Genomic DNA, 20,785 nt, shown 5'->3' with positions numbered 1-20,785 from the left:
AGCGGAGGTGGGGCAGGCCCCCACACCTTCAAGCACGGGTAGTCTAGAGGGGTTCTGCTTGGCGAGGGAGGGCACACACCTCCCCCTCCCCACCCATCCTGCAGGATCCTTGCGTGTGTACTGACTGACCCCGGAGGCTTGGTATGGTGAGCAGGAGCCATACGAAGGGCTTTTCGGGAGCCCAGTGGGATGGGGGGTCACAGTTTTTTGCCTCCAAACAGGACGGAGTTTAAACCCAACCCCAAACTTGGGGTCTAGGCCTGTGTTTCTGGGACTGCATGTCCCCCCTTCCCACTTCGTCTCCAAAGGCTTCTCGAACAGAGGGTTCTGGGAGGGGTGTTGTGGGGCCGACCAAGTCGACACATCTGTATTGCTGGCTGCCGGCCTCCCCACAGCGTCTGCAGTGGCTTGTCAGGGGTCCATAAATTTCCTTCTTGAAGAAAGTGTGCGTACAACAGAATGGATTTGTTTCAGCCAAAGGCAACTTAGTGCTCTAGTCTCTGCTCTAGGTGGATGCAGGGGGCAGGGAGGGACCCGCCTGGGAACTTCAGAGCAGAGGCAAGTGGGCCAGTGTGGTTGGGGAAGGCTTCCTGGAGGAGGTGAGGATGGAGCAGGTCATATAGAGATGACTATGCATGTGGGTCAGGCCGGAGAATTTACCCAGGACACATGGAGTGCCGGGCAGGCAGGCTGAGGGTGTGTGACCTGTTGTGGGAGCCTGTGCACAGACACGTCTGGACTTGGATGTGCACTGGACCCCTGCTTATCAGGCACATTCATCTGTCTGTCTCTTATAGCCAGTCCCTGGGCAACGTCCAAGAGATACCCTCTGCCACCCACCTGGACCAGTACCTGTACAAGCTGCGTACCCGTCACCTGAGCCAGATCACCGAGGCAGCCTTGACCCTGAAGCTTGGCCACTGCGAGTTCTCTGCCATCTTAGAGCAGGCTGAGGACTGGCTCCAGCGTCTTCGTGCCCTGGCAGATGAGGTAGCTAACCCTGCGAGGCATCTTCCTTCCTGCCTGGAATATTAGAACTGGCAGGGACATGGGGACTGTCTGGACCATGATCCAACCCTGGCTCCATTGCTGGGTGACCTTGGGCAGGTAACTTAACCTCTCTGAGCCTCAATGTTCTCATTCGTAGAAAGAAGAGAGAGGATGCAAGGGGATAGTGGGTGTTGCGGGGCCCAGCGCCAAGCCTGGCATGTAGTAGGTGCTCAATAAATGTTCCCAAGCATGTATAATAAATGCTGCCAAAGTATGTCAGAGACAGAGCTGGGGCCAGAATCCAGGATGTCTGGTGCTAGGTCCAGTGCTAGGGCCTGCTTCCCCAGGACCCAGCTGCTTCTCCCTACCAGCCAGTGCCTGTCTGTCCCTGCATTCCTAGATGCCTCCAAGCCCCAAGCCTGAGGAGGCTGCATGTATAGTACCTCTGAGCATTGTCGTATCTAATCAGAGAGAAGAGAAGAGCCTCCAGTTTGTCCTCAGGGGCACCCTTTCCCCACCTGCACCTCCTTCTTCAGATCAGACTCATCCACTCGGTTTCCCAGGCAACCAAGCAGGACATGGATTTGCCCAGAATAAGGACAAAGGTCCACTCATATGTCACAGGCAGACCAGCTGCTGCCCACTCTGACCAGAGCCGTGTGAGAACCCCAGGGAGTGGGTGGGGATGACAGGTAGGATCTCCCCAGAGGAGTAGGCAGAGAAGGGCAGAGCCTGCGAGGGGCTACTGGAGGGCTGAGCTGTTGAAGGGAAGACAGAGGTCCAGGAGGTGGGAGGGATGCTCAGGAGGGGAGGGCAGCTGGGAATGTTGGTCCCTGAGAGTCAGTCCCCAAGCAGGGTCTTGGGTGTATGGCCAGCTACCTGGGGAAACTGTGTTGCTGAGCCACAGACCTACCCCTCACAGTGGCCGTGGACTATCCGTCAGGCTAGCCAAAGACTGCCCCCCAAAATCATAGCCCAGATTGACCCCAGAACTCTCAGCACAGATTGTCTTGGGGCTGGGAGAGGTAAGGCCAAGCAGGTGCTATTGACTGTATGGGAACCTGGAGAGGGTCTTCCTCGGATGTAAGTGTACATCGGAATTCCCTGAAGGGCTCGCTGAAACAGGTTATTACAGGCGCTCCCTGATCCCATGTGGCCGGGGTGGTGCCTGAGATTTTTCCCTCAAGTTCCTAGGTGATGCAGCTGCTGTTGCTCCAGGGACCACACTTTGAGAACCCCTGGGGCAGTGGTTAGAAACATGTATTTGGAGTCAGAAAAACCCAGTTCCTGACCTCTTAGAGCCTGAATTTCTTCACCTGTCAAATGGGCTGCCTTTCTCTGCCTCCTGGGCAGTCGCAGGGAATAAGTGAAACCGAGCCTGGGAGGTGCTGAGCTAGTGCCGCAGGAGCCCTGGTCAGAGACCCAGTGCCACCCTCCCCACGCTCTTCCATCGCCAACCTGGAGAGTAGATGGACTGTGCCCAATCAGCCATCTCCCCCAAGTGTGAGCTGGTGGCACTTCTCATTCACAGCCAGGGGCTCAGGGGCCTTGCTGTTGTGTTCTGAGCTACTCACCATTTTCAGAGCCCAGTGTTACCAGGCCCAGAAGAGTCAGACCCCCAGGGGAGGAGGAGTGAGTGTCCTCTGGGAAGGGCACTCCTCTGTGGGTTCACTGCTGCTCTTGGGGATGAAGAACAGGGGTCACCTTAAGTGTGATGTCCTCTTTCAGGTCAGATGAAACCCTCCCACATGTATGCCTGAGAGCACCCATCTACCCAGTGGAGGGGTAGATGTTCTTGCCCACAGCCCAGAACTTAAGCTCTGGGCTCTGGGCAAGAGTGTCCTTTCCCAGAAAATGTGAACTCAGCTCTGTGATTTTTGGCAGGCTCCTTATGTGAGCCAGGGGCAGCCTCACACTCTATCCACAGGGGTTCATGGTAGCTGAAGACAGAGGTGCTCAGGCAACCCTGAGAGGTCAAGCAGGTGGCCATGGGTGGGCAGCTGAGGGATGGAAGCCAGGAAGCGAGGCCTGTGTGGCCCCTGAGCCAGGGGTGGTCAGCTCATGGTGGGCTGTGGGATGTGGGCCTAGGTGCATCGCTGTTCCCACCCTGACTGCCACCTTCCCTCCAGCCCCAGAACAGCCTGCCCGACATCGTGATCTGGATGCTGCAGGGAGACAAGCGAGTGGCATACCAGCGGGTGCCCGCCCACGAGGTCCTCTTCTCCCGGCGCGGTGCCAACTACTGTGGCAAGAATTGTGGGAAGCTGCAGACGATCTTCCTCAAAGTGGGTTCTTCTTCCTCAAGTCATGATCGTATTTTCTTAGCCCAAGACCTGTCCCCCTCCCTCCCTCCTGGTTCTCTGCCTCAGAGTCCTTGGGCTCCCCTCTTGGAAAGGGCAGAGGGCTTGAAGCAAAACTACTTCCCTTCTGTCCCTGACAAAGTCCCTGGACCCCACACACCTAGTCTAGAAAGCGGGCAGGTGAAAGCAAGAATCGAGGGGCTGTGGGTCTCTGCCCCAGACCCTGTTAGGGGTCCTCAGCCCTCAGCCCCCAAACCCAGCCTCTAAGAGACCTGGCACGGACCTTCCTCCACACCTGTCTGAGCGACTTCCACTCCACCTGGAGCCTCGCTTGGGCTCGAGTTCCTCCTCGTGGGAAGACTGGTGTCTGGGCACTGGGTGTGCCCGTGGCTCTGCACCACCACAGAGCTAGGAGCGAGTAATCCTTCCCAGTCTCGCCACGCTCCCGCCTCTCCTTCTTTCTCTTCCTCCATCGCCTTGCTGTTGCTCCCTCCATCTTCTCTCAGGGCACTGACTAGCCTTGAGTGGGGTGACGGAGAAGCAAGCAGGTACCTGAGGACCCTCTGTCCTCTTCTCTGGGTTAATGTGGGGGCATAGAGCCAAGACTGTTTTTGTCGGGGTACCGTGGCTTTGTGGTCAGGACATAATTCGGGGAAGTCCCTCCCCGTGCGGTGGCTTCGCCGGTCCAAGGGGACAGTCCCTGTTTGTGTGCTGTCATTGAGGCTGCCCTGCTAGAGGAGAAGTGGCCTTGGGAAGCAGGCTGGCCCCTCACCACCTACTCTGGACTCCGAATGGCCCTGTTGACATTTATAACCGTCTGCTCCTTCTCTGTGCCTATCCTCCCATCCACACCAGGACTAACTCCCACCTCTCCTCTTCCAGGAAGTCACTGTTGACTAAGCTTAGCCTCAAACCTCTGAGTGGCTGTTGGTCAGCCCATTCATATATTGGCCAGTCATTCTGGTCACCCCCTGGGTTGGGGAGAGGATAGGTTTCAATGGCACAGTATGTGTGGACAGATTGCAGGGTTGGCTAGAATCCTGTGTGGTCTTAGGTAGGTTGCCTAAGCTCTCTGAACTGCTGGCTGTCTTCTTGCCTGTAAAATGAAGATCAGATGGCCCCCTTCATAGGTTTTGAGGGCTGAATTAGGTAACACAGGTCATGGGTCTTGCTGGAACTAGGTGATCAATGAATGTTAGTTTCTCTCTCCTCTTCCCCCTTTTTCCTTCTTGGGGGCTCCCTTGTTCCCTGGGGAAAGGAGGCTCATCTAGCACCATGACTAGAGGTCAACCCAAGGTCAGGGATGAGCAGATATCTTCACGTGGGTCATTGATACCTCAGACAAGAGGCTGGCTTTGCCTAGAAAGAGGGTGGGGACGGTGGTGTCAGGCTGTGGGCTGCCCCTTCCACCTGCTCATATGCCACCACAGACATTCCTCTTGCAATCTCAACCTCCTAGAAATCCGCTTTTCTCTCTCCTAAGCCAGCTCCTTGCTTGGTAGGACAGGAAGGACCGGAAGTCAAGGAGCTGCCACATTTGAATGGGGTTACCCGGGGAAGGCTGTCTGGCTGGAGTGGAGATGGGGCCGCAGGAGGGCGCCTGCTGGGTCCGCTCCAACTGATGAGCTCCGGGCTCTGGCCTCTCTGCCCTGCAGCCTTGGGGAAATGCAAACTGAAAAATTTCCCTGATTCCAAGCAAAAAAAAAAAAAAAAAAAAAAAAAAAAGATATAGAATTGTTTCTCGAAGTCTTCCCCACTGAGTTTATGAGCCCCGCCAGTAGCTCCTGAGCAAGCTCTACAAAAATGTTGGCAGCAAGCAGAGACCAAGAAAACATTGGTGTTTCTTAACTTAAACCAAAGTTGGAAAAAATGAGCACCAGCAGAGAGGGAGAGGAGCCCCAAACTAGACATTTCTTTATTTGCTGTTGCTATTTTGGGTCCGGCAGGCTGGCCCCGTCTGGGGGAGGGCAGGGCAGAGACTGGGGGTGGAGGGGAACAGGGGGGTCAAGCATTCCTGCCATCTCCCTGGGGCTGGCGGTTTGGAGGGGAAAAGGCTGCTAACCACCTCAGGGGAGAGGACGGCTGAAGAGAACAGTCATGGAGAGGTTTCTAGGGTGGGGGTAACTCTTGGGACTCCTCTACCGAGGATGAACCAAAGGCAGAGAGGCTGGGCCAAGGGCGAGACTGTCGTTGCTGTGGCATGACACCCCTTCCTGACCCTCTTACACGGCTGAGGCTCTCTCTCCAGGCACTTAGGCCTCCTCTACCGGTGGAGACCCCTTACCTCAGCCTCCCTTCCCTCTTCTCAACCCATCAAAACTGTTTTCTTGCCTCATTCTGCTCCCTGTCCCAGAGGAGAGACTCCTACAAGCTCAGGCGCATGAAGCCTAGGCACTTAGTGTGCTACTTCCTCTGAGGGACAATGTATTTTTTCCAAGAGTGAGGAACTTCTGCTTCTCAGGCCATGTCTGACCCTTGATTTCAATCAAATGGTGAAGTAGTTGTGGGGAATAAATTTTCAATGTTAGGTTGTTGTGGTTATTCTGTTTTGGCAGAGCTTCTGAAAGTTTCAGGCTAAAAAGCAGTTGAAGACTAGTGAATAGTGGTTAACATGCTGGTAAGCACTTGAAAGGGTAGGGATATCGGATGATACCCTAATATCTAGCTGTTCCCCCCAATAAAAACAAAACAACCCCCCTCCCAAAAAATAACTGAAAATGAAGGGGGAAGCTTTAATCTCTTCACCTTCCAGACCTGGATCATGTATCTCCTTTAGAGATACATATTCTAGAACTGCACTGCCCAATATAGTAGCCATTTGTGGTTATTTACATTTAAATTAATTAAAACGAAACTAAAAATTTAGTTCCTTAGTCACACTAACAACATTTCAACTGCTCAGTTGCCACATGGGGCTAGTGGCTACCATCTTGGACCGTGCAGATATAAACAATTTCCACTGTAGTAGAAAGTTCCACTGAAAGTGCTATTCTAGAAGAGAACGGAAATGAGGGTGTGGTGAGAGAGGGGAGAATGGCGGGTTCTGGTCTAGACATGGCCCGTCTCTGCAGGGAGCACGCAGGTAGGGAGGATGCAGTCTCCTCCTTTGATGGGAAGGAATCTTGGTAGGTGGGGAGAAGGTTTCTTACTCACGCACCCCTCTTCCATGAAATTCTGATAAGCCCTTCAATAGGGGACACACCTGATGGGGTGTCAGGCTGGTGCGCCCAGGCCTGGAGGCTCCCTCCTATTGGGACATCCTGGTCCTGAAGGGAGCTGTGGGTTTCTGTCCCTCTGTGACCCAGTATCCGATGGAGGGGGCACCTGGAGCGCGGATGCCAGTGCAGATACGGGTGAAGCTCTGGTTCGGGCTCTCTGTGGATGAGAAGGAGTTCAACCGGTTTGCTGAGGGCAAGCTCTCCGTCTTTGCTGAAACCGTGAGTGCCCGCCAGCTGGCCCCCTGCTCCGCACCCCTTGCTCCCCTGCCAAGCTGCCTCGGGCCCCACTCACTTCTCTATCGCTTGCTTTCCAGTATGAGAACCAGACCAAGCTGGCCCTGGTTGGGAACTGGGGCACAACAGGCCTTACCTACCCCAAGTTTTCTGATGTCACGGGCAAGATCAAACTACCCAAGGACAGCTTCCGTCCCTCAGCTGGCTGGGCCTGGGCTGGAGACTGGTTCGTGTGTCCAGAGAAGACGTGAGTTGTGGGCTGGGAGGGCTTGGGGACCCTTCCACCCTGGCACTCTCCCTGAAAGGCCTCAGCCCTGTTAATGCCTCCACTTACTCCCACCACCCCTTCGCTGGGCATAGGGTCCTCTACCTGAACTCTCACAGGACGGGGGCTCACTAGGCAGCATTTCTTTCTGGAAGGCCTTCGTTATTAAGCCAAAGTTGGCCTCTATTCGACTTTGCATCTGACTTTGCTTCTGTTGGTTGCAGCCTTCTCCAAGATACCACAGAAAGCCTGTGTTCATCTTTTTCATGCCTGAGGTCCTTTCTGTCTCAGCATTTCTCAGAATAACTTTGTTCTCCACCTCATTGCCATCGCTGCCTCTTTCTCCTCTCTTTTCCAGCATGGTTGATATTTAACGACTAATTTTTTTAACTTAAAAAAATCGAAGTATAGCTTATAGTCAAATACTCAGATCTTAAGTATGTAACTCGATAACATTTTCCATTTCTATAATTGTCTATTGAGCTTCAACTATTCCCCAGGCTTTGGTGTCTTCGCTTGGTCCCATTTTCTTTCTTTATCTTGGGTGGCAATGTATTCTTGTGTCTGTGAATGTCTCTAGGTCTCCCCAAGTCTTCTTTCTCTCTCTCCCCTTGACTCAGACCGCTTCTCACTCTCTCCCTTCCATCTGTCTTGTGGGTTGGGGTGAGGCTGACACAGGAAGGTTGGCCCAGGCTCTGCTGGAGGTTGTGAATAGGTAGGGGTCTCTTCTGTGGAGGCGCTGACTGTCCCGTGTCCATAGCCTGCTCCATGACATTGATGCGGGTCACCTGAGCTTTGTGGAAGAGGTGTTTGAAAACCAGACCCGGCTCCCTGGAGGCCAGTGGATCTACATGAGTGACAACTACACGGATGTGGTAAGGGGGCTCTCCAGAGGCAGGTGGGCTCTGCTTTCTTGGAGTAAACATCTGGGCCCAGGAAGGTCAGGGGCCTGTGGCTCAGAGAAGGGTGGGACATTTTCTCCCTTGCTCTCATGTCCCCTGCCTCTATGCTGTAGTTACGAGAGGGACAGTGTAAGGTCCAGCTCAGGTAAGACACTGAGTCACACCTGGGGCTTTGGGAGTGTATGTTGTCAAGTTTCATCTTTTCTGCCTCCCTGATCATGCCTGTCGCTTCTCACGCTTGCACGTCCTGTGTCGCCCAGAACGGGGAGAAGATGCTTCCCAAGGACGATATCGAGTGCCCACTGGGCTGGAAGTGGGAGGATGAAGAGTGGTCCACGGACCTCAACCGAGCTGTCGATGAACAAGGCGAGTAGCACATGGAGTCTGGTAAGCCCCATTCTGGTGAGCTCATAAGGCGTGCAGGTGGGGAGAGCTGAGTGCAGGGCCCCGTGGCCTGGGGCACTGACCTTCCCTGGACTGCTTCATCCTGGATAAAGTTACAAACCAGGAATCAGTGGCCACTTGTGAGTCTATAATCATGCCCTAAATGGAGAGATAGTCTCTGGGAAGATGGGGAGTAGTGGGCAATGAGTGATGAGTTCCCCTCCCCCAGGCTGGGAGTACAGTATCACCATCCCCCCGGACCGGAAGCCAAGGCACTGGGTCCCTGCTGAGAAGATGTACTATACACATCGTCGGCGACGCTGGGTCCGGCTGCGTAGGAGGGACCTCAGCCAGATGGAGGCACTGAAGAAGGTGAGCCCAGTGGGTGGCGGATGAGGGTGAGGCCCTGGTGCGGGGAGGCAAGGTGCACAGCTGTATGTACAGACACACGCAGGTATGCACAGGACATCTACGAGGCACATGAACTCACTCAATATGCTCACAGATCACACCCAGCACACACACGGATCACAGTCAGGACGTGTACATATCACACCTAGCACAAACACAGATTCATACAGATCACAAATGGCACATGCACATATCATACCTAGCACATGCAATATCACACCCAATACTCACACAGAGCACACCCAGAACACACAGATGCAGATGAATCACACCCAGCACACACACACATCAAATCCAGCACACATGCATAGATCACACCCAGCACACTTGCAGATGCTCAGACAGAGCACACCCAGATGCCCATGACTCTACAAGGGGGTGCACTGGGAGTTCACACAGACCTGGGAGGTGCAAAGACATACCTAGAATGTGTCTGTGGCCAGATGTGCTAGAGGCCAAGTCTGAGACAGGGATTTGCTACCTGTGGTTTACTGAGGCAGTGCCCTCAGAAGTGCCAGGAGCAAGGATGTGGTCTCAGGCAAGGCCCACTTTAGCCTGAGCCATGCCTTGGGGAGGGCACACCCTGGAGGACCATAGAATCAGCGTCACCTGGAGGCAGGGGGGCTGGGATTTGCACCTCTTAGCTATCAGTCATTGGCTGAGTTGGGGGTGGGCTGGGGCATGTACCCTCCACAGAGAGTCTGCTCCTTTCAGCATGGGCACTTCCTGGGAGCAGGGGGCCACTGGAGCTCATAGCTGCCGACTGTCCTAGCAGCTGGGCATGAGAGCATCTCGTGAGTGCGCCAGCTGATAAAGGGACCTGGGTGGGCTCCGTTAGCATTCACCAGGGGACATGTACTCAGCAAGCACACACATGCCCACGGCTGTGCACAGATACCCATGGGACACAGGAAGGTGCAGAGTGAGTACGTGCGAGCACATGCAGTGCACGCGCCTGCTCTGGAGTCCCACCCAATGTCCATGGCTGTGCGGCCTCAGAACCTGCCTTCCCTGGCCCGCTTGGTCGGTGTCCTTCCTTCCCAAGCACACACTTGAATTTTGGCCCAAGAACCAGGCCTCTCCCAGTCCAGGGGTAGCCTTTGGCAGGACCCATGTCCTGTCCTCTCTTTGGGCACAGAGAATCTAGAGATGGGTGTCACTGGGTCCAGGGAAGGCAAAGCTCTTAGGCAACAAGCTGTTCCTGGTGCCATGAGCCAGACAGACTCCACTGTCCATGAAGGGGCCCCCAGGAGACAGAGCAAAGCCTTGCCAGGCAGTGTGCCTTGCTCCCTCACCACCAGCGTCCCTCCTAGACAGGGGCAAAGCTGGGCTCCAGGACTGGCACTCATCACTGAGCTCATGGCCCAGACTGTAGGCGATGCCTGAGGACAGTCCCACGTCTCTCTTTCTTGGGAGCTGGAGAGGAAGGGGCTTTTGGGGCTCCCTTCTGGCCCAGGAAAGCATCCCCTCAGAGGAAGAGCTTGGGATCCCTCCATGGCCGACCTAGGCCTAGCCTCAGAGAGAAAAAGCTGGGGCTGAGAAATAAGATCTTCATTTTGCCTCTGATTTGCAGACGCACTTCTATATTTATAAGCTGGGATGTGAAGAAGAAAAAGGGGAATGACAAGAAAACCTTGGACTCACAAAATTCACCCAAAACCCAAATAAACAAACGAACCTGAAGCCCAATGTTTTCATCACCACTTCAGTCTACCTTCCCTTTCTGGCTCCTCAGACAGCCTAGGGAGCATCTTCCCTTCCTCATATTCTGACTCAGAGCTCTCGTCACTGCAGAAGCTGCTCAGAGTTCTCCATCTCCACCTCCTTCAGGCAGCCCTCCCAGGTTTTCCCATCTGGAGGGTGCCGGTAATGGGGTGGGTGGGGAAGGGCATAGCTGGAGCCAAGCCCAGGGCTCCCTGCAGACCTGCCAGCGGCCTCTGAGTCTGCTCTATTCTTCCCTCACAGCACAGGCAGGCAGAGGCCGAGGGCGAGGGCTGGGAGTATGCCTCACTCTTTGGCTGGAAGTTCCACCTGGAGTACCGCAAGACGGACGCTTTCCGCCGCCGCCGCTGGCGCCGCCGCATGGAGCCGCTGGAGAAGACCGGACCTGCGGCTGTGTTTGCCCTCGAGGGGACCCTGGTACGTTGGGGTGCCCACCGAGCCTGGGTTGGGTGGGGTGCAGCTTGGGTTCCCAGTGCTGTTCAGGGCTGATGCAGGGGAAGCAGGGGCCCCAGGGTAGAACTCTGGATGGAACATTGGCCCGTCATCTTGGCTTTGGTTCCTCTGGGGTTGCATGTGGGGAAAGTGGACACCAGCCTCTGTCCTCCTACAATAAAACAGCTCCTTTCTTGGCGCCAGAAAACCCGCTGCTTCTTTGCATAGTCGAGATGGGAGCAGGGGAAGAGAGCCTCAGCCCTCTGCTGGTCCGACTTATGACTGGGGCCAAGGGACCCAGTTCTTGAAGAGGCTGGCTGGCGTGGGATAGTCTGGGGAGGCTTTGGCCTAGCCGTGGGAATAGCCAGAAAGGTAGGGACCCCTGAATGTCCTTGGTTGGACGTGAGTTCTCCTGGGACCGAGGCCATTGAACAGGCATCTCCAGGAATTTTGAGAGAGATGTGCCTCTGAAACTGAGCCCCAGGCTGGCTGTCCTGCCCCAGTGTGCACTTTTTGAAGCCAGTGGAACTGAGGTCAGCTCAAGGTTATCCAGGACCTGCATGATGGGTTCCCCAAAAGAGATGAGCAGGCCCTTCCTGGACCGTCTGACTGGGGATATTCAGGGCCAGGATGTGGCCTGTTCCCTCTACTGTTGGTCTGGGGATTCCTGGAGGTGGGAATGAGATGCCCAGGATGAGACACCTCTTTCGAAATCCAGCCACGACTGTTCACCTTCCCTTCCCCCAGGTGGGTGGCTTTGAGTTGTGACCCTGGAAGCAGGTCCCACCAGCTATGCTGGCTGATGGAATCTGAGCGTATTCGTGTGCCGCCAGCTGTGTGTGTGCGTGTGTGTGTGTGTGAGTATTTGTTGGGGTGACAACACCACCTGGTTGGGAAGAGGAGCATCAGAAAAGAGAAAAAAGTACAAAGCAGGGCTGGGCGAAGAGCTGCAGATGACGGCCATGGGACTGTATTCAGTGAACAGTAGGGAGCCAGTGCGGGTTACTGAGCGGCAAGCGCTCTGGTCCGAGCTAGGCTTTCAGGCCTTTAATCCAGTAGCTGTGAAGGATGGTTGGGAGGAAGGGCCTCCCACCGGGACACCATCAGGAGTCTCAGTTAGGGATCGAGGACGAGGTGACCATCTGGGTTGGGAGCTGTGGGGCCAGAGCTGAGGGAAGTGGAATGGTAGGGTTTGGGGAGGGAGGGGTCGCATGGGCCTCGGAGGCTCCATTGGGTGGACAGTGTTGTGTCTCTTATCGTTAGGCCATGGGGCGAGGGTGGGGCCTGGGGCTGTGATGAGTTCATGGTCGGCCCTGGCAAGTCTGGCACACACTGTGAAGTGCTGTGTGAGAGAGAGGGATCTGGGGCTGCCTGCCAGGCAGCCCGGGGCAGGGAGGCTGGGGTGTGTGGGGGCCAAGCATCAGCCATGAGGCGAGGGGGCCAGTAGGAGAGAGGGCGCAAAGCCGGAGGTGCCTGGAAGCATGTGTGGAAGTGTGGATGGGCTCTGCAGCTGGCCAGGATCTGGGGGAAGAAGACGAGCAAGTCTGGGGGACCCACTGCCAAGCTTTCATGGCTCGGTGACTGGGAGGATGAAGGCGGGCATTTCCCAGAAACAGAGAAACCAATTCGTTTATTCTTTCCGCGGGAGGAAATATCATGAGAGAGCACTGAAATCAAATGTCAAGTCAGCAGACCTGGGAGGTGATGGATTGTGAGGTCGGTTGACTTGTCTGTTATGTGTGGAGGGAACCAATACAGCAAAGCCGTCTGAGTCTGGGGAACTTTGCTGACTTAGAGAACCAGGGGCAGACAGTGGCTGGAGGGACTGCATTCACAAACCTGCAGCTGGAGGACACAGAGTTTTAGAAAGTCTTTAGGAGTGGCTGGCCATAGGCCCATTTGACAGGAGCTGTCTGACCACTCTGTACTAGAGTGAATCGAACCTCTGTCAGCACCAACACACACACGTACACATGCACACACACACATGCACACACGTGCGCGCGCGCACACTCACACACACACACACACGTACACACACTCTCCTCCTGTGGTCATCTTTACACTCCTCCTGCCAGGACCAAGGACGGCCTGGGCTCCTGTCCCTGAGCCTGCCGTCCTTTGTCCCAGAATGTACTGGCGCCCAGCAAGATACAGGGCTAAAGTCCACCCTAAATCATGGGGCAGACAGCTGGGTTTCCTTGGTGCCATGACCCAGCTACTGTCCTGAGTGCCAGTCTTTGCCCACTGGTCACCGATGGCTGCAGATTCATTTGGCAGGAGTGTGGTGGGACGGGGGAGGCTTCTGACTGACACAGGTTTGGTTCCAATTTTGCTTCTTCTGCTTCCTAGCTGTGGACAGGTCCCTTATCCTTTTAGTGACTATTACTTGCATCCTGGGGTTGCTGTAAGGATTAAGGACGTGATGTATATAAAGAAATGCTTTTCAGTCCTGAGGAACAAAGGAGCCATTTGGGGATCTTATTACAACGCACATTTTCGATTCCATGTCCAGGTGGGGCCCGAGAGTCTCTCCATTTGTAACAGGTTTCCGGGTGATACGATGCTGCTGGTCCAGGGACTACCTTCAGGTAGCAAGGATGTGATGTGCATAGTGCATCATGAGGATGAGGGCAGTGGTCACATGGGCTGCTCACTTGGATGCCTTTCTGAGAGAGGCAGGGAGTGTCCATTCTTGGCTGAAGGTGTGTGGCTGGGGTCCTGGAGAGGGAGGCAGGGAAAGATGACATGTTCTCCCTGCTCATTGGTAGGAGAAACATGCTCTGTACTTCTGATGAGCCCAGGTCTGATGGGGGAGGCCTGGCTCATGGGGAAAACCTGTTCATTAGGAAGAGACATTCACACGTGAGTGCTAATGACCCAGTAGAATCGGCATCTTTGAAGTACAGAGGGGCAGGATAAAAAGCCTTTCTGGAGTGACAGTGTCTAAGGAGGGAGGCTTTTTGGAGGAGGACATTAGGAAGCAGAGCTTGAAGGAGTCCAGGGAAGGACTGTGGGCAGTGGCCAGGTGGCCTTCCTGGTAATCTGACGTTTCTGGATATCTGGGACCACGGACCAGGCCTGTGGCTGCCCCTCGCCTCCTACCAACCCTCCCCTGGCCCACACGTTCACCAGCAAGCTGGGCCACACTTGCCAGCTCCCCTCCTGAAGACGTCTCTCTGGAAGGCAGGCCCTGTCTGCTCATTAGCACAGGCAGCTTTTCCCTGAAACCTTCTGCCGGGGCCAAGCCTGGCTCCTTCCACGGAGCGGGAGGCCCTGGCTCCGTCTGCTAATCGTCTGCTGTCTCCATCGTGAGCATTATTTTATTTTCGTATTATTCTTTTTCCAGCTAATATCCTGGCATTTCCAAAGACACCGGGTTTCATAATCTCCCTGGCGTTCCCAGGGAGCTGGGAAGTGGAGCACAAAGCTGCTATTATAGCGCGTTCCATCCAGCCTCCTTCTCCTCGCCCCACACCCCTTGCTGCCGCCACCGCGGGCTTCCACCCAGTCCCCCCCTCCTGACGCCACCGGCCTCTCTGGGAACTCTGGTGACGGCTGCCGGGATGAGCTCACAGAATCCATCCTGTCGCCCTTGCCCTGGGCCTGCCCTCCGCACACAAGGATTTTTCCAGAGCCCCGTCTCTGCGCTTGGCCCTGAGTGTCAGGAAGGGTTTTCTGAAATGCCTCATCCTGGGCAGGAGGGAAAGAGATGGAGACTCGGCAATCTGTTCTCATAGCCTTGGAGATTTTTAGAGCTGGAAGGAACTTTCGTGTTTGAAAGGTGCTTTCCACCTGGCTTTGGAGCCATGGGAGCCTCTTGAAGTTGGATGCAAAGTCTGTGTGTGTGTGTGTGTGTGTGTGTGTGTGTGTGTGTGTGTGTGTGTGAGATCTGTGTGTGCGTATGTATCTGATGTGCAAGCACATGTGTCATGTGTGTGCACACAATATGTGTACTATGTGCACCTGCATATGCGATATGCATGTGTAGGTGTGTGCAATGTGTACGATATGTGCATATGTGTGATGTGCCCGTGCGTGTGATGAGCGTGTGTGTGTGTGATGGGAAATTCTGGTATAAGGTCCGTGGTTTTCTCCAATTCTAAAGGCAATCTGGGATCCCAAAGAAAATAAGAATTACAGAAATTTATTTTATTATGTGCCAAAGACCAGGCTGAGAGCTCTATCTGCATCGTCTCATTTTAATCTCACAGTGACCCCAGAAGGCTGGATTCTATTATTATATCTATGTTACAGTTGGAGAGACTGAGGTTCAGAAGTGTACTCTCTGATACAGTAGCCAATAGTCATACATTGCTATTTAGATATACATTTAAAGTAGTTAAAATAAGAAAACTCAGTTCCCCAGTCTCGCTAGTCACATTTCCGGTGCTCGATAGCCACACCTGGATGCCACGCTGGATAGTGTGGCTATGGAAGAATTCCATCGTGGCAGGGAGTTCTGTTGGACAGTGCTGCTCTAGAACAACTCTGAGCCCCTAATGTACCCGGAAGAAACTGCCGTCTGAGAAGGGGTTTTCCCCGAGGCACAGCATGAGTCGGTGGTAGGACTGAGGCCAGAACAGCAGCTCTCTGCTCTCTCCCTAGGTTCCTCTCTCCACTCCTATCCAGGCAGAGAGTCTTCCCCCACGGAGGGCCCCTGGGTGAGATCCTAGGGAGGCCTCTGGGCACCTAGCTAGACGCCTTGGCTGTGGGCATCACCTTTCTTGTCTTATAGCCAGGTAGCTTGGCCTCCCTGGAGCAGCCGGGCAGCTAGAGGGGAGCTGGTATCATGGCCCCCTCCCAGGAAGCATCCGATTTGTTGGCAGAGACCTGAGTCCTGACCTGAAGTAGAGGGGACTTAGAGATGGGCATTTCACATCCCAGCCAGGAGGCAGGGAAGGGCAGCTGGGAGCTGGAGGTGCTGGGGAACGGGTCAGGGAGAGGCTGGTGTAATTTGAGATTTGCACTGGCTGAAAAGGAGGTCTGATGTGGGTGGGGGAGGAGAGCGGTCATCTCTGGACCTGGCTGGAGCCCTGCTCTGCAGGACATCCAGGTAAGGTTCCCAGAGAGGCACTTCGGACAAGAACAATACCTGGCAGGTGAGAGGAGTCTGCCTCATTAAGTAACCAAGGCCATGCCGGAGTCTACCCTAATTGGGAGGTGGTTCAGTGTGTCCCAGGATTCTGTTTCTTGAATACACTAATTGAGCACCTGTTCTATACCTGGCATTGTGCTAGCAGGGCAGCTTAAGAGCTGGCTACCTCTCAAGCAGGGGCCACCCTGCCCCTCCTGCTCTCCCAGTAGAGTGACAATAATTCCTTTAAATATGCACAGCCTGGGTCAGCCTAGCTCAGGGTTTGGATGCTGATGTCTGGAGGGCCCAGCATATCCACCCAGCTGTGTGCCAGCCCACAGATGTGTGTGCGTCACAGCTGGGTGGATGTGCTGGGTGCCCCATGTGTGTCATTGCACATGCATGAGGGTCTGCATCTACCATTTCTAGGATGATCCTGTAATTTATTATCTGGTCTGGGACACTATGCTGAAAAACGGGGATAAACTCGGGCCATTCCTGGCAAACTGGGTCATACAGTTGTGCTAATTATGGAGGCACTCTGGCATGAAACAAAACCTCCGAGAGAGTTCTCTGCGACCTTCGCACACGGAGACGTGGAAACCCTAGAGGGACACGCGCACACATGCGCACAGATGCTCGCGCCAGCCCACACGTGGCATCGTGGATTCTCCAGGTTTCCTGATTCCACTCCCAGCTCCCCAGGGGCCAGCCGGTAGTTTTGCAAGGAGTTTAGCAGCTGCTTCCAAGCCCTGGTTCCAGCTGTAAATTAAATGGGGTTTCACCCTCGCCTGCTATTCCACTTAAGGTTGCAATCAGGCCCATTAGGAAAGGAGGTCTGTGTGTTCCCTGGTTCCTTCTTTTAGAGGGTTCTTCTCTTCTGGCCTGGCCTGCTGGCTGGTGTGGGGTTTCCCTAGAAGCTAAGGCCAGGGAAGCCAGGGCAGTGACATGGGCCCTGGGCTCCTCAAGGCCCTAACGTGGCACTTGGCCCTGCCTTGCCCCAGAGCCCTGCTAAGTTCTGTGGGGAAGCAGGAGCTGGAAAGAGTCCTGAGGGGGTGCTGGGAGACCCCCTGGCTCTGCCAGCTAATTTGCCGTGCCACTCAAAGGAAGACTTTTAACTTCTCTGGCCCCAGTTTTCTCACTTATCAGATGGGAGTGATGATGACACGATAAAATTAATCTCCCCTTATAGACCAAGGGTCAGCAAGCCATGGCCCACGAGCCAAATCCAGCCTTGTGCCTGTTGGTATAAATAGAGCTTTATTGGCACAGCCACGCTTGCTTGTGTGTGCGTTGTCTGTGGCTGCTGTCCTGCTGTGGTGAACAGTTGCAAAGGCCAAAGTGTTTACTCTCTGGCACTTTATGAACAGAGTTTGCCAACTCTTCAAGAGCACGTGCCATGTGTCAGACATTGCCTTCTTCTCTGTTCTCGTATTATCTCACTTAACTCTCCTAGCAACCCTAAGAGATGGGTTTTATCGGTACTTCCATTTTATAGGTAAGCAAACTGAGGCACAGAGAAAACAAGTAATAATCATTCTAGCTGTGTGTCCTCACATGAGTATTGTGAAAAATCGTATGGATGATGATGGGGCCGTGCGGAGTTTGCAGCACACTGCTCCGCATTGCCGTGTTGTTCTTTGGGTGTCCGAGCAAAGCCTGTAGTGAAGAAGAGATCATGGCAGGTCAGCCAAGGCCTGTGCTGGTCAGTGTTTCACAGCCGGCTTTCCGGGAAAATAACCCAGAAGACAAACCCAGCCCTCGTTTGTAGCGTTTACTCCTTTCCATGGTGTAAATATCTCTGCCGCGATCGAGTCCAAGCCAGCGATGTGACATCGTTGAACGTGGAGATGGGAAGAGATGGGCACTGCACTACAGTATTTCCACCCCACAGATACACTAGATGTAAATCTAGTAAAAGGTGGTAAAATAATTAGAAAGTGATGAGTCTGAGTATTTATCAACTTTGTTTTTTGAATTAATTTCTGTACTTATATGATTTAATTTTTTCAAATGGCTGTTTAACAACTGGCTTGCAAAATGGCTGAAAATATAATAATCTGTTTTTATGAGACATGAGAATTGTCTCTAGCACCTGCTACTCTGGGGGCGGGGTCCCCATTCCTGTTTACATAGGTAAAGAGATGGGGGCCCTTCAGCAGCAGCTCCCTTCCCCCCAGGTCTTCACCTGTGTTCTTTGGGTCCATCATGCATAGCAATTGAGTTCTCCCCATAAAGTGAGGAGGGCAGCTGGCCCCCCCACCAATCTGCTTGATTCTCCTGGTGAGGAGGGTGCCCTGGTGGGCACCCAAGATATCGTTGAGGCTCTGATGCTTCCTTCTTGACCAGCATGGGTGTGGCTGCCATGGCTCTGTCCCCTGGCTGCTCGGCCAGGGCAACCCCACTGTTCAGCCTGTGTCTTTTTGCTGCATCGACCTCTGCTTTTGCCCTTTCTGTCCCCCACCTGCCTCCACTTTATAGATCCTGAACCAGACCACTAGGCCCTGTGGGGGGCAATGTGCCATTGCCAGAGGGAGGAAGTGTGTGTGTGTGACAGACATCCTGGGGAGCAGAAGGAATCTCAGACATGCTGGTGGGCCTGTGCTGGTCTTGGGTCCAATTTAGGAGGGTTGAGGAGTCCCTTTCATGGACTGCCTGTTTCCCCAGAACCTGCCTATCTCCTCCCACTGTGGTGGCCACACCGAGGTCCTGGGGGCATGAACACTCGCAGACTAAGGTGGGCTTGGCTGCTAGCTCTGGGGACCCCTGGGGGAGCCCCACGGCATCTGGGAGGGAGATAGTTCCTCACACTTCTAAGCTCAGGCTCCCCTAGGGAGCTGTGGCTGCCAGCTGGGCAGCAACAGTTGGAGGCCACCCAGTCCCCTGGGCGAGCAGCAGGATCCCTTACACAGCTAGCCCCAAGATGAAGCGCGTGGCCGCAGACCATGGGGCTGCCAGCCCCAGCCTGGGAGTCTCACTGACATGAGCTATGGAGGCAGGAATGTGACTGTGGGAAACCCAACGCCCAGGGCCTGGCCCTGGGGCTGGGGAAGAGTGTGTGTGGAATGGGAGTGAAGGGTGGCTGGGTGGAAACCAGAGCATGAGCCACCCTGCAGCCTAGCTCTGCCCAGGGCTCTGAGTGGGAGCAGAAGGAAGCCAGCCCTCCATCTCCTAGTGTTGCCTCCCCACCTCCCCAACTCGCCCCTCTAGCCAAGCCTTTCCCCTAAGCTCGAAGGCTGCCCTCCCGAACGCTGCCGCTCTCTCTGTTTTAGCACCCTTCCTCTTGCCCCTTCACCTGGGAGCCTTCCTGAATGGGACCTTCCAAAGGCCCACCTCATTTCGTTTCGCACCACAGATGGCCTCACCCTGGGGTGCAGTGAATCCACATCATTTGTGCTTTCTGTAGTCAGACCCTGAGCTTCCTGAGGGTGAGAGGGTGCTGTCTGATCCACAGTTTCCTGTCCTTTCCCCTGGGACCTTAAGTCCGAGCAAGTGCTGTACACCTGGCTTAGGGCAGGGAATGCTGGTGATTCATGTGCTAAGTCTTCAATGGATACCTACTAAGTACTAGATGCTGGGCTGGGTGCAGGGGATAAAGGAGTGTGCATGCCTTTCCTGTACACACAAAGAGATGGATGCAGGAGAAAAGCTAGGAAGGGCCGGTAGGGGCCAATGATGTAGGCAAGGCAGTCAAGGAGGTATCCAAGCCTTAGTGATTACTGGGCTGAAGGAAGAGCTCAAGTTAGCTCATTGGGGAGGACATTCCAGATGGAGAGAACAGCCTGTGCAAAGGTCCTGTGGAAGAGAGAAGGCGATGGTTTCCAAATTTACAGAAAGCCGAAGGGCAGAGAGTCAGATGGGGAGGGTATTGTTTAACATGAGACCGGAGAGGTTGAAAAGTTAGACTGACAAAACTGGCACTGTTTACCGAATGCCAGAGACCTGCCAAGGGCAGTAGGTGCATTTTATTTAATTTTCACCAGTGGTTCTCAATTGGGGGTGATTTCAATCCCCCAGGGGACATTTGATAACGTCTGGCAATGTTTTTGGTAGTCACAACAGCGGAGTGGGGGGGGGTGCTTTTGGCCCCTGGCTGCTGCTGAGCATCCAACAAGGCACAGGGCATCCCCACGATGAAGAATTTTGTGGCTCAAAATGTCAACAGTGCCAAGGTTGAAAATCCCTACACTTTTAGTAGTCCTACGCAGTGGGTGTTACCACGATTGCCACTTCGTAATGAGAAACTTGAGTTTCAGGAACGGGGCTTCCCTGTGGTACCCCAGGTCCCCTTTCTGTGAGTTTCAGGCAAGTTTCTTTCCCTTTTGCCTTCCTGGTGTCTGACATGGAGTCTGATGCCTGGGAAATGGCGCTCTGGACATTCTCTACATGGGAGCCTCAGGGTCTGTAAAATGAGTGAGTCATCTCAGTTTTCTACTCCGTGCACATGAAATGTTGCTACCCATTGCAAGTAGATCTCTGCAGCCTTTTCTTTGTCATGCAGTATTTCAGCTGCTTTGCCTTCGTGTGCCACAGTTTCCCCATCTCTAAAGGAAGGCAGTAACGGTCTCTGTCTGTAAGGTGCTGTCAGGATTCGGCTCCTTGTTCTCAGCTCTTAGAAGAGTCCCGGGGCGTGTTAAGTGCCATGTAGCTGGGAGGGTGAATGTTAAAGGCGGCAAGTCCATGCCCATCATGCTGCGTCTTCACTTACATCCTCTTCTCCCCTCTGTTTACATCATCGCTTTCTTGGGGATCCTTCTCTCAAGTCAGGCTCCACCCCCAGAAAGTTCCTTTAGCTCCAAACAATTTCCTCCAGGGAAAGGGCGATTGCATGACGAGAGAGGGCGAAAGTC

At 54.2% G+C, this 20,785-nt stretch overlaps 1 protein-coding gene across 1 annotated transcript in view; it reads left to right on the top strand.

Annotated features, from left to right (window-relative positions):
* DYSF (dysferlin) overlaps positions 1–20,785 on the top strand; it is a 211,933-nt gene that overhangs the window by 94,113 nt on the left and 97,035 nt on the right. Inside the window, exons 24-31 of the mRNA XM_023533853.1 lie at positions 798–990; positions 3,120–3,275; positions 6,596–6,727; positions 6,823–6,989; positions 7,768–7,882; positions 8,170–8,275; positions 8,523–8,665; positions 10,670–10,910. Coding sequence (XP_023389621.1) covers positions 798–990; positions 3,120–3,275; positions 6,596–6,727; positions 6,823–6,989; positions 7,768–7,882; positions 8,170–8,275; positions 8,523–8,665; positions 10,670–10,910 — 1,253 coding nt within the window. The remainder of the gene's footprint in view (positions 1–797; positions 991–3,119; positions 3,276–6,595; positions 6,728–6,822; positions 6,990–7,767; positions 7,883–8,169; positions 8,276–8,522; positions 8,666–10,669; positions 10,911–20,785) is intronic.

This window comes from Pteropus vampyrus, unplaced genomic scaffold (genome assembly GCF_000151845.1).
Source record: "Pteropus vampyrus isolate Shadow unplaced genomic scaffold, Pvam_2.0 Scaffold113, whole genome shotgun sequence".
In the NCBI taxonomy this organism is placed as follows: Eukaryota; Metazoa; Chordata; class Mammalia; order Chiroptera; family Pteropodidae; genus Pteropus; species Pteropus vampyrus.
Note: the sequence above shows the minus strand (reverse complement) of the source record. Positions and strands in the feature narration are given on the sequence as shown.